This window comes from Diadema setosum, chromosome 8 (assembly GCF_964275005.1).
Source record: "Diadema setosum chromosome 8, eeDiaSeto1, whole genome shotgun sequence".
In the NCBI taxonomy this organism is placed as follows: Eukaryota; Metazoa; Echinodermata; class Echinoidea; order Diadematoida; family Diadematidae; genus Diadema; species Diadema setosum.
The window spans coordinates 39712709-39726697 of NC_092692.1; the positions used below are offsets into that span (position 1 = coordinate 39712709).

The window sequence follows — 13989 nt, forward strand, 5'->3', positions numbered from 1 at the left end:
TTACGCATTCTGCAGATGACAGCATTCCTTTAAATGGTTGATATCAAACTGCAATATATCAATCATGATTCAGGTGCACATTTTTACATCATGTGGTGAAAAAATGACAAAATAATTCTAGCACAATAGATGAAGACTGAGGGGAATAATACGAGGTGGATGTGTAGCATCAGTAAGATGCAAAGGTCAAATTGGTGCAGGAATACCAAACTGTTTAATACAGTCATTTTTCTGATTGTGTCTAAATTGCACTCGTGTTATGAATAATTTCCCTGGGAGAATTCTGAAAACAATGAAAGAGAATACATTCAAACTTAATCAGTGACAAAATAAAGTTTTATGCCACGAGGCTTTTCAAGTAGTGAAGCTGTGTGAGTGCTCCTTGACAAGTCTACTCACCATGCCACAAAAAGACTGGGTGATGCTTTGTACCAATTAGGAAAATGGAGGCACTGAATGTTCACAGTAATGACAAGAGCAAACAGTACATCACTTTATAACTTGACAGCTTTTTTTTCTTTTTTGTTCTTGTTGCTTACACAGATTACATTCAAATTAAGTGTAGGAGTGATGAAAATGTGGGTCTGTTTGAAATCAAAATCTACAGTATTGCCAACATTCCTTGATTTTCCAGTTCAGGATATCTCATCTTGCTCCACTCTGTGTCAGCACATGTTTTGACCTGAAGTAGGATTCTCTTGAATACGTTTCGCTAACTATCATGACAATTATACAATAATATACAAAGCTTTGATCAGAGATAAGTTACATACAGTATATAAGCAATGGAATACAAACTTTTTAATACCTTCTGTGTATACATTGAATTACTATGGGTATTGTGCAGTACGCCTGCTTTCACAAGGTGTAACATTGTTTGCTAAAGACACAAGATAGGGATTCAGCTATAGAGTCTGAGTTGCTCAAAATCATCTAGGCATTCTAGGGTTGCCAACCTTGTAAGCAGCACTGTAATATTCTGAGCGCTAAAAGGCTATATTTTTGGTGGAAAGACAGTATTTTCACCATTTCCTACAATAGCCTTATGTAGGAATACAGTGTGGGACAAGGAGTATTTTCCATCAAACCTGCAGTGTATTTGGCAAAAAAAATAGTACAAAATACTGCAAGAAAAGTGACAATTAATGTCTCTGGCATTCCATAATGTAGCCTTCATGAATTAAATCAATACATGCATATTTTTACTCCCTAACTCATTTTCAACTACATGGAGTAGCATTCTAACTTTCTTAGAACACCTCAAGTATTTTCACAGCAAGTTGTCCAAACCACATTTGCCTGTAACATGTCATATCTACATGTATAGACAGCAAGTACAACAAATTGGGCAGAAAAATACAGAAAGGGATTTGTTTTACATCAGTGATAAAAACAACAACAGAGAGCAAAGTCCAAACTGAGAAGGAAGAAGAACAAAAGTTCATCTAATTTCATTAAAAAAAAAGTAAATTAGTATGGTTTAACTTGCTCTTAAAAAAAACAGGAAAAACACTGCGACATTCAATCACAATGTCACACGCTGGCTGCTTCCTTCCAAGACAAGGTCATGGTTATGTAATCCAACTGTTCCACGGAAGAGGGGATGGGAAGCACAGCTAGGGTACGTCATTACACAGGTAACAAGTGATGCACAGTTCAACAGGATACATAAATGAGTGGGTTCGGGACTTGTCACTGAAACCAGAACACAGTGGGAAATCACCCTTTGACATTTGACCCCAGCCACCTGACGACCTCTTCCAGGCCCTGGCCTGTGGAGGCGCTGACCTCCACGACCTCTATCCTCTGACTGGCGGAGAGAGCGATGTCCTCGAGATGGAGGAGGTGCCGGATTTGTTGGATGCTCAGTGGTGGTGGTAGATCACTGAGAAGAAAAACCATAAACACAACATGGATCAGGTGCCCGCAACGAAATCACACTGTAAAACCAGAAATGCATGAATTGGAGCTGATGGCGTTTTTAACAGCATGAAATTTAGAGAACTGTCACCAGCATTCAATGCATTGTACAAACAAAACCTATTGCATGCATTTTGTACTTACACAAATCTTGGCTGCTCATGGGATTCATTAGTTTCATGCACATGAAAACTTCTGCTTTTACAGTAAATATTAATCTACAAAATTTGCATTTGATTAAATTAAAGAGATATGGAATTATACACCCCATGACACAATTTACAATTTCTTTTCCAATTAGAATTTGAAATGCACCTTGTACATAAAATGTTTCATGATTAGCTCTTATTGAACTCTGCTGTCACATTTTCACTGCTAGTGCTGATGTATTTATCTCCTTTTTGTAACACTAAACCTCACTCAAGTTATTGTAACTCTTCTTCTGCAATTGCCCTGCAATTCGAAAAGTGGTACATCTACCTCCTTAATGATGAAAACATTAAACAATGAAACAGATGATATCATTACTATAAACATTATAACTGTTAGTGTTACCACAAATGTCATTACTATAACTATATTACCATTACAAGTTTGAAGGGTGGGTATACACAAAATACTGTCTACTGATGGTGAAGACTGACCACTACTGACCGTTTGTTCAAGATGATCAGGACAGAGGCTCTCTGAAGTTTGGCCGCTGTCAGGATGTTGAGGAGTTGGATGCACGCTGAGGAAAGTTGGGACTTATTTGAGGTGTCCACGACATACTAGGAAAGATTATGAGAAAGGACAGATACATTGTATGCTCTATGACTCTACATTCATGACCTGCTACCATATTCCCATAGTCTTACAAATTGTGATCCTGAGATGTTATGACATTACATACATGTACAACATTGCATTACACCTTTTTATATGATTTTTTTTTTCAATGTAATAAACATAATTATATGTATATGTACAGTATGTCCCAACTAGAAATGTCGCTACGGCGACTGGTGTATGCCTCCGCCATAATACATGGTTCTCCTAATAGGTCTATAGTACAATGTCTTGACAATGTGTGATGACAGTTTCACACAATTGGCAAAATATTTAAATGACAGGTTTGCCACAAATGTGCTGAATGTTCACTTTCCTAGAACTAGGTTCAATTGGATGAATGATTAAAACGTCAGAGTGCAGGTATTTGGGGGAACTGATGATTTTCACTTGACTTTTGACCCTTTTACAAGTTTATGCATTGAGTAACTTTCAAGGTATTGAGAAAAAGTATAATTTCAGTATCAAATGGTAAAATAGTTTTATCGAAACCTGGCCTTTGACCTTTGACCCCAGTTCCAAAGAGAATCACTGTAATAGGTAGAACATGCATAGATATGTAAGTTTCATGACAATACCTTGAGTTATTTTTGAGATATGGAGGAAAAAGTGCAATTTAGCACTTTCACTTGACCTTTGACCTTTTGACCTTTGACCTTTTGGCAAGAAACTTCCCACAGAATATATATTGGGTTATACATGCATACATCAAGTTTTGAAAAAATCCTTCAGGCATTGCATAAATATAAGGAAAGTAGTTATATTTTGAGGAGTTGACCTTGACCTTTGACCCCTGACCTTTGACCCATGACCCCCAACTTCCCTAGATAATCACTGCCCATCGGTACAAGCATATATACTAAGTTCCATGAAGATACCTTGAACCATTTGCGAGATATGGAGAAAAACATGAAATTTCAATATTTTTTTCACAAAATAACCTGTGACCTTTGACCTTTGACCCTGTGCCCCTAAAATCCACACAAAGTATCATCCCCCAAGGATATACCCTCATACCAAGTTTGATGCAAAACCACCACACGGTTCTTGAGATATCAACAAAAACAAAACGGGACGGACGGACGTACGGACGGACGGACGACCCGAAAACATAATGCCTCCGGCCACTTCGTTGGCGGAGGCATAAAAAAAATTACAACGCGACCCTCCGCAATGATATCTTTAAAAATAGTGAATCAATGTACATACAAATTCAAGGTATGAAACTATAACTCATTGCCTACATCTTACAGAAAATCCCATTCGATTTGCTTCAGTGGTCAAAGAGAAATGAGGAATTTTGTAGAGTATGTCGGGAATCTCTTCTGTCCAAGTTCTGTCTATTATTCACACACAAGATCATCGAAATGCTAAACTCCGATTCATGACATGCTTTACAACAATCCACATTTCTCTGTGACCGCTTAACCAATTCGAATGGGGATTTCTGCAAAATAGAGCTAAAATGTTATATTTAAAGACCCTGAAGTAGCATTTAAAAAAACAATCATATTGGGCGTTATCAATGCGAAAATCTGATTGTAATTTTTGGGGGGACATCTGCAGTAAGTCGCCCCAAAAATTACAATCAGATTTTTGAATTGATAACACCAAATATGATCAACCTATCTAAGTTCTACTTCAGGGTCTTAGAATATAACTTAGCTCTATTTTGCAGAAAACCCCATTCAATTTGGTTAAGCGGTCACAGAGAAATGTAGATTGTTGTAAAGCATGTCATGAGTCTGATTCTTCCAATTTTAGCAATTCAATGCTCTTGTGTGTGAATAATAGACAGAATTTGGACAAAAGAGATTCCCCACATCCTTTACAAAATTCCTCATTTCTCTTTGACCACTGAAGCAAATCGAATAGGGTTTTCGGTAAGATGTGGGCAATGAGTTATAGTTTCATACCCTGAATTTGTATTTAGATTGATTCACTATTTTTAAAGATACCATTGCTGAGGGCCCCGTTGTAATTTTTTTTGGGACATACTGTACTACATATATACATTGTATAGGCGGGGGCGGACATCGGGGCATTTTCAACATGGAGCCCTAGTAACCGACCCGGCCGATGAAAACAAATGCGTAGCGACCGTACCTTAGTGCAGCGCTCAGCAATGCATCGCATGCATAATACACGCACGGTACATGCATAATGCACTGCACTGAATGAACGCTATACGCTAGTGTGCTATTATCGGTTATTTTTGCACAGCTTTCTGACATTTTTACTGCAGATTCGTACATCATTTCATCGTTTGTTTCACATCCTCACAATGCCTCGAAGTTGTGTTGTGTTTGGCTGCCATAATCATAGTCTAATGTTGGACAAAAAACGATCTTTCTTTGAACTTTCAAAACGTGATCGCAGTCCAGAAAGAAGGAACCGGTGGTTAGCTGCTATCAGCCGGGAGAATGAAGACGGATCCCACTGGAGTCCAGTGAAGTCAAGGACGATATGCTCTGAATTCAAATTACTGGAAGTAAATGATAACCGACTACTAACCAGGTGTACTCGATAGGTACATGTACACATCGGCGAACTGAATGTCTGGCCACGACGTAGGGTCATTGATCCACGAGTCTGCGGGTACACGGTAGCCCGATCAGACGCTGTTAATACGCTACGCGAATACGTATGTACAGCGGCGACTGGGCTGTGTATAGTTAGGTACACGGTAAGGACAAACTGCAAGGCCGATGGAGGACAGTTTAGTCTCGTATCTCTCCTTTGCTTCCCGTGAAAGTTTATCACAGTAATCGAAAGACATGTTATAATCTATGAAAGCATATTTTAACTGAAACAATGAACTAGATTCAGCGGTAAATAAAAGTGAAGTGGACAGCATTAAATGCGACAGTAGTAACACAGCGTGAACTGACAGCTCCACTGTAGATCCACGTAAACTCCGTTTATGTGTGCTAATGAACGGTCCCATATATTGCAATTCGCGTATTGTATGACGGCATTGCATGCTCTGTTGCACGCTCGTTTGACGGCTATTGTTTTCATCGCACTAAGGGCAGCGAGTTCGTCGCTATGCGGAAGTGACGTCACTCCGCCCCCGCCTATACACTATGCAGTACCTGCAGTAAATCTGCTTTCAACAATCAGTCACCAAAATTTTGATACTGTAGTTGAATCTTTTGTTTTGTTTTCTTCAAATCTTTGTGAAATCCAAATTTGTGAATCATTCACACTGTTGAAATTCCAGCTGGCATCATACACGTAGCTTGGAAACTGCCTTAGAATTGAGCTAGAATTTGTTTGGCAGGGGTTATTCATATTCTCAAGTAGCTCCATTATAGAAGTTTCTTTCACTCTCACACCTAATGCAAGCTACTCTCACAAAGAGCTTTATTTTCAGTATGAGCTGTAATGAGTGCAGTATTTATTGCAAATATCCAAAATGATCACATTGAATTAATTATTGCTTGGTTGCTACAGTACAATCTGCAAATATTCAAAGTTGCAAATGTTAAGCGCTATTTAAAAAGTGCCTTGGTCATCATCAGAAGTATTGGCTTACTTCTGTACAATTCATACAAAACCATGCTGTCATGGCTCTGGTATTCACTCTAAGTACAGAATTTCCCACTTGTGGTTTAAACTGCTAATTTACTAGTAATTACACCATGGAATAAGTATTCTATTTCAATTTCAGTACTGAAATTGAGTTTCAATTCTTGCTTTCCTGAATCATTGCATCAATTTCAGAGTGGATAATTTTGCGGCCTGAATTTTTACTTCGTTGTAACCGGAATTTCATTATAACCATGTTCATAATAACAGGAGTGCACTGTAGTTAAACAAGTGATGGCTGTAAAGATTTGTCTGACTAGATAGATACTAAAAAGAAATAAATTAATAAAATTAAGAATAAGCAATCAAACACCAATCTGCTAATATATTGAAAAGTTTGGAGCATCATGTATGGAGTGCAAGTGGAAATACTTTACCATGACTGTAGAGCAGTCTGTGAAGTAGTTTGGCCAAATTGGGGCCATCATTCCACCAAGCTCACGAACTCGAATCTCTGTCTTCTTGTTCAGCTGGACATTGGTCAAATTTGTTCCAACCTGGATATTCAACATGCATAATTTGGTAATCTGTCACTACTGATTGAAAAAAAAAAAAAAAAAAAACTCCATACATGTAACTCTCACTGTACTTGTGTGCCTGTACAATGTATCAATGATAGCACTTGCTCCACTCTGAGTCAATTTACTAACAAGTCTATTAGTCATTACTCTTTTTTTTTTTTTTTTGCGGGGGGGGGGGGGGGGGCATTAATTTGCAGAGGCTTGTCAAACGTAACGAATTTTAGCTATGCAAATTAGGCAAAGAGCATCTCAACCATCAAATATATAAATTTGATAAATATGAAACTTTGCAAAACATGAATCATTCACATCATATTAATACTAGAGCTACATCAATCATATACTCACAGTCAATCTTACTGGATATCCCTACACCAATACTAATGGTAACAATAAACTGTCATGGCAAGTACACAATATTTATAAAGAATAGTCTTCTTTTTTGAGGTAAGAAAGCACTAAGCAAGCAAAGTGTTTGTTCCTTCTTTGCCCTTTGGTCACAATAAAGTAGTAATTTGTCTCATTTAGACTGGACTCACCGTAGGGATAGTGGCAGGAGCTTCCTCCATATTGTCAAAAGATCCTTTGGCTGAATATCGTGAAAACACTGTTAAGGCCATTACCAAGTAACATAAGAAAGTCTGTGAGCATTAAGCAACATCATGGAAGGAATACATCATATGAAGAGGAAACTCTTGCTGTTATCAGCTCACTGATACACTGTCTGAACTAAACATTAAACTTGAAGCGAGACAAAATTTATGTACATTATGTGCATTATATGCAAGCTACACGTTTTTGGAAGAATTACATTGTACATATACTTCCCTCTCTTTCCTGAAGCAATAAGAAGGACAACACATTTTCAGTTTTAAATAGTACTGTAACAATATGAGAGGGTTTGGGCTCATTCTCATACATTTTTGTATACAATGTACCATACATACGTATGTGACCCTGCATTACAAAATCAACAAAAGGTCACCAGACATGGATTTATTAGTTAAAAACATCAGGACAGATCCTGAAAGAGCAGACTCTAAGCTTTGAAATGATGTATTTATGACTCAATTCAAATGGACTCTCCTACTGGCAACCCCATCTAAAATATTTGAAAGAAAGCACACACTCTGGAAAAGTGTGAACTGAGAAAAAGAGGCTCTGAAGTACAGGGTCTATTCAAGCACTAATCTTTACCAAGCTGTGCTAGCTGTGCAACGAGCGGGACAAAAAACAGGATGTGAACCACCATAGCAACAACAATGAAAAGATTATCAGATTTAAGCTGAAATTGTATGAGCTTGCTCTATCTATAACCACATTCTGTCCATGATCAAAGAAGTAGTATCATCCTTTCTATTAAAAGTTATTAGAGTTGAATGTGAAGAGTGTGTTTAAAGGAATTTAAGAAATGAAAAATGGCACCCAAGACATGTACCCAATCACACTATATTCTACTGGTAATCTAGGAAAAAGGAGGTTGTAGAAAAATGCTGAAAATACACTTTCCCATTCGTTTTACGATCCCAAACTTACTAATAATGTAGAATAGGTCTTTCAGAAAATACAAAAAAGAAACTCAAGATTGATTTAGTTGACCCGTTTCACCTTTTAGTCCTCACGTAAAATAAAGTGGTGCAATTATTTGTTGGTTTTGTGATGCATGGTTACATAGATCTCTAGATCTACCGGTACATAAAAAATGTTCTGGATATTGTCACTTTGTGCATCAATTATAATTAACAGAATAACACTGAAAAATAAGCCTAGTATTAAAACCAAAAAATAACTGAACTTACGACAACGTTCCCTGCTGGAAAGCCTTATTCATAGTTAGTAGCAAATCTTATGTAGGGGCCTAGAAATAGATCTACCTTGTCATTGTATTTTGCTTGGTCAACATAAAAAACACCTCCCATCCCTCTACCTCTAGCTAGCTGAGATCCGATTCATTTATCATGAGTAGAGTTAATTATATTCCACATACTAAGAATCTTGCTGTAGGATTGGTCAAGAGCTGATCACGTGATAAAGCGTAGTTTTACCCATCACATCACCTGAGAAGAACTAGGTCACTTGATAGTACACAGTGCAACGCACTTTCCCTTCAGTGTCGCGCGGTGCGTGCAGCAAACTCATTGTTTTGTCATCTATAAAGACAGCTGTTTGTTTTGCTGATCTCTGGCAGTCCATACAGTCTTAACGCGAGATGAGTACGCGCGAAATAAAAGTGCGTTGCACTGTGGACTATCATTTGACTAGGTCACTTGATAGTACACAGTGCAACGCACTTTCACTTCAGTGCCGCGCAGTGCGCGCAGCAAATTCATTGTTTTGTCATCTACGCGCACACGTAGCCTAAGCACAGGGCTCGACACTAACGGTGGCCCGGTGGCCCGGGGCCACCAAAAATGAAAGTCGGGCCACCAAATTTCAAAAAAGGGCAAATTTGGTGGCCCGCCTCGGGCCACCAAAATTTTTTGAAAAGTATGTCAATAAATTCGTAACTTTTTTGCGCCGGAAATTAGCAGTTAAATTTGTTTAAAGGATGGATGAAAAGGACTGAATGAGTGCCCGAGAGTGAGTGTTGCAAGTTTGTTGAAGTGTATGAGTAAATATGTCCAACTTCTAATTCTTACTATCATAAAACTTAAATATTTGACTCATTAAAAAAAAAAGGACTTTTAATGTTTTTTATTGTTTCTTTTTTCGGGACACCAAATTTTTCTCTCGGGCCACCAAAAATTTGAAATTTAGGATTTTGGTGGCCCCGTCGGGCCACCAAACAAAAAAGTTAGTGTCGAGCCATGCCTAAGGATACCTAAAGACAGCTAAAACGGTTTCAGATGTGGACTAAAATGGGAATTTCTAGGACCCTAGATGTGGAATATAAAGCAAATAATCAACTTTTAGTTTCAGGCAATGAAATGAGACAAGCTATCAGTATCACTTCCTCGGCGATCTGAATGTGTACTCTATCTTTCCTCAGCTGCGCTTCGGAAAGATAGCTACATCCAGATCGCCTCGGAAGTGATAGTTTGTCCCATCACCTTCACCAACTTTAATTATTGCTTACTATACACAGCCCAGTCCCTGTGTATTCGCACAGCATATTAACAGCGTCTGGTCAGGCTAGAGTATATCCAGTCATTGGGTGTCCGGACAGGTTGTGGGACCGGACGCGTACTGTAAAGTGCGTCTGGTTTGACGATGCGCCTACATAAACGGTTGTTTGTCAGTGAGGAGCTGTGCGTAAATGCATATTTAAAGTAAAATAACAAGTCTTAAGTGTCCGGACACCCAGACACCCAACCCCCCATCCTAGAGACTAGAGTACAGTATTGCTCGAAAGAAAGTGGACACCCGATTTTGGTCTCCCGCGGGGGACCACCGACACACGCGAGTGAACACGGCCGCACGCGTTATTGTGCGAGATTCATCGTCTGATCGATAGTGGAAGGAATTCTCACATAATCGATTACAAAGGACCGATAACAAACCTCGCACTCTGCTTGCAATGCTTGCTTCCGTGTTATGTTGCTTTGTAGTCGCGAGTGGGATGAATCTGTTTTGCAGACGCCTGAGCAGACATGCCTAAGAGTAAAAATACTGCAATTTGTAATCTGCACGCATTTTTGCCTGCCTGCGTTCGGCAGCTTGTAAATTTCCTATCGCTGGATGGCCATCCGCCTACTAGTAGTGTGGATAAAATTAATTTTGTGGGCAGTTGGACGATTAACGCATGCAGGGAGGTTGAGAGAGATCCCCACTTACCTGGTGCCATTTGGCATATCTAATAAAGATATACGGAAATAATTCCACATGCCATGATTTTCGAGAAACCAATCACTGTAGGAACTTTCTCATCTCTCATCTGGCACCTTGCACTTTCTCGCGAGGTACATCCGCTATTTACATCGCGTATTTTAGCATCTAATTGAGTCGATTGATACCGTTAATCATTTCCAAATGTAAAAGCAACAATTTGTTATTCATTTTAGCATCGTACGGAGTAGAATATTACCGTTATTCATTTCCAAATTTAAAAGCAAACATCGGACATTTATTTTATTATCGTACGGAGCCGAATGCTACTGCCGTCCACTTCCGAAAGTGAAACGAATCATCTGACAATCATAAAGCATCGTACGGAGCCGAATATTACTGTTTTTCATTTTTGAACGTCAAGGCAGACATCAGACATTTATTTTATCATCGTACGGAGTTGAATATTATTATTATTCATTTCCGAACGTCAAAGCAAATATCCGACATTGATATTAGCATTTTCCGGAGCTGAATGTTATTGCCATTTACATCATTCGAACATAAAATCAAACAAAGACATGCATTTTATTCTATCATCGTATACGGAGTTGAATATTATTGTTATTCATTTCCGAACGTAATTCGACATTTATTTTAGCATCTTCCGGAGCTGAATGTTATTGCTATTTACTTCCTAACGTAAAAAGCAAACATCCGGCATTTATTTATCATCGTAGGGACTCCTAATTGTTATTCATTTCCGAAAGTCAGAGCAAACATCAAACGTTTATTTTACCATCGAGCGCAGCTAAATATTACTGTTATTCATTTCGAAATTTAAAAGCTAACATCCGACAATTATTTCAGCATCGCATGGATCAGAATATTACTGCTTTTCACTTCCGAACGTAAAAGCAAACATTTGACATTTATTTCAGCATCTTCCGCAGTCGAATGTCATTGCTATATAATTTCGAAAGTAAAAGTAACATCCGACATTTACTTAATCATCGTACGGAGTTGAATATTATTGTTATTCATTTCCGAACGTCAATGGATCATTCAACATTTTACTTTAGCATCTTCCGGAGCTGAATGTTATTGTTATTTATTTTCTTGCGTAAACGCAAACATCTGGCATTTATTTTATCATGGTATACGGAGTTGAATATTATTATCATTCATTTCCGGAAGTGGAAGCAAACATTCGACATTTATTTCACCATCTTCCGGAGCCTAATGTTTTCCTTCTTCATTTCCGAACGCAAATCAAATATCTTACATTAATTTCAGCACCGTACGGAGCTGAATCTTACCATTATTCATTTCTAAATGTATAAACAAACATCCGACATTTATTTTAGTATCAAACGGAGTCGAATATTATCGTTATTCATTTCCAAAATTAAAAGCAAATATCTGACATTCTTACGGAGCCAATTGTTACCGCTGTTCATTTCCAAAAGTATAATGGAAAACATCCGACTTTTTAGGTGGCCTGATCGGGCCACCAAAATCTTCGTCTGAAATTTTGGTGGCCCGACGTACGTTTCTGATGGCCCCGGGCCACTAGGCCACCGTAAGTGTCGAGCCCTGCCTATGGCTTCGTTGATTTTGACACCTTTGATCACTATGCATGCTAAATTTGAATACTGGTGCTGTTATACATGCACCCAAGGTAATCTAAATACCGTCAACGGGTCGTGTCTGACAACATATCCTTATAGTTACGAGATGTAATTGTCGGCTCATTTTTTGATCATGTGATTTCTATTAATCAATTGCTGACTGGTTCGTTTCTTGAGAAGCTTTTTTAGTCCCGGTCCCGCTTTCAGGATCAAAAGAACAACCAGAACAAAGAAAAAAAAAATCATTGTCCCGGCCTGTGCTCCCGGAGCGTTAACTCACGAGGGATTAAACCATCAATAGCAGGGAGGTAGGAACTCCACCGCTTCTTTTGACTGCATGGCGGGCGGGACAATGTTGCAACTAGTCTATTGAAATCAGCTCAACTTTGTCTGTGATACCTTTCTCTGCTATTTCAGGGCATGAAGTGAATTTTGCAAGTCATACACGTGGAGTCGCATGAATGCAAAACGTAGTCCATGTTAGCCAAATCACCTTCCGTACCGCAAAAGTTCTGAACACTTTTGGTTACATCCATATGCCGTCATCACTATGTATACAGACTACCATAAATTCGTGACGTTACACCATATGCAGGGCTCGACACTATTATAACGGTGGGCCGGGGCCACCAAAAACGCGCGTCTGGCCACCAAAATTTCAGAAATGAAGATTGTGGTGGCCCAATCGGGCCACCAAAAAGTCGGATAATTGCCTTTACTTTGGTAGATGGACAGCGGTAACAATCGGCTCCGTAAGATGCTAAAATAAATGTCAGATGTTTGCTTTTTATTTTGGAAATGAATAACGGTAATATTCGACTCCGTATGATACTAAAATAAGTGTCGGATGTTTGATTTTGCGTTCGGAAATGAATAAGGATAACATTCGGCTCCAGAAGATGATGAACTAAATGTGGAATGTTAGCTTTGACGTTCGGAAAATGAATACTAATAATATTCAACTCCGTACGATGAGATAATAAATGCCGGATGTTTGCTTTTTATTTTGGAAATGAATAACGGTAATATTCGGCTCCGTATAATACTAAAAGAAGTGTCGGATGTTTGGTTTTGCGTTCGGCTTTGGTTGATGTTTGGTTTTTGCGTCACCACGCAGCTATAGCAACAGCAGGTTGTACAGCAGGCAGTACGGTGCACGCTCAGCTAGCCAGCGTAGCAATGAGACAAGCGATCAGTGATCTGCCTTTTCATGATCGATTACACGGTAATACATTTAGCAATCGATCGCGTGTGGATAAAAATCTCGCGGAAGCCTTGTGTGCGCCCGACCGTGGTGTCTCGCGGGGGACCGCGGGAAACTGTCCACTTTCTTTCGAGCAATACTGTATGCCCTTATTGACAGTGAAAGTCACACAAAACAGCACCTTACTTGCACTTTTCCTTGTTCACTATCAGCATACTCGCACCACATTCACAAGCACACTACAGTATGTAACATCATTCTCATCAAGAAACAGAATTACATTCGTCAGTTCGTGGGACTAAATTAGTGTTGGAATCTTGGCAACTTTTCTCACTCACTGCAGTGCCAGATTCGTAAATCATTCTAAAAAGAAGTAGATGCCCACTTTGTATTTTCAAAGGATATCTTGCAATCTCTTCAGGATCATGGTTTTCCCGACCCCTAAGGGGCCAATCAGTAAGCACATCTTAGCGTCACGACTTTATCAGCTCTTTGTCAACTTGCACTCGGTAGATAGATACCAGCAGCA

General features: G+C 38.9%; 1 protein-coding gene across 1 annotated transcript; it reads right to left on the bottom strand.

Annotated features, from left to right (window-relative positions):
- Positions 1-1499: 1499 nt before the first annotated feature.
- Positions 1500-13989, bottom strand: LOC140231639 (ADP-ribosylation factor-like protein 16). Its single transcript, XM_072311789.1, has 5 exons — positions 13866-13989; positions 7400-7458; positions 6717-6836; positions 2575-2690; positions 1500-1885 (listed from the first exon to the last, which is right to left on the bottom strand). The coding sequence occupies exons 1-5, from the start codon at positions 13924-13926 to the stop codon at positions 1720-1722; spliced, it is 522 nt and encodes a 173-aa protein (XP_072167890.1). The 5' UTR covers positions 13927-13989; the 3' UTR covers positions 1500-1719.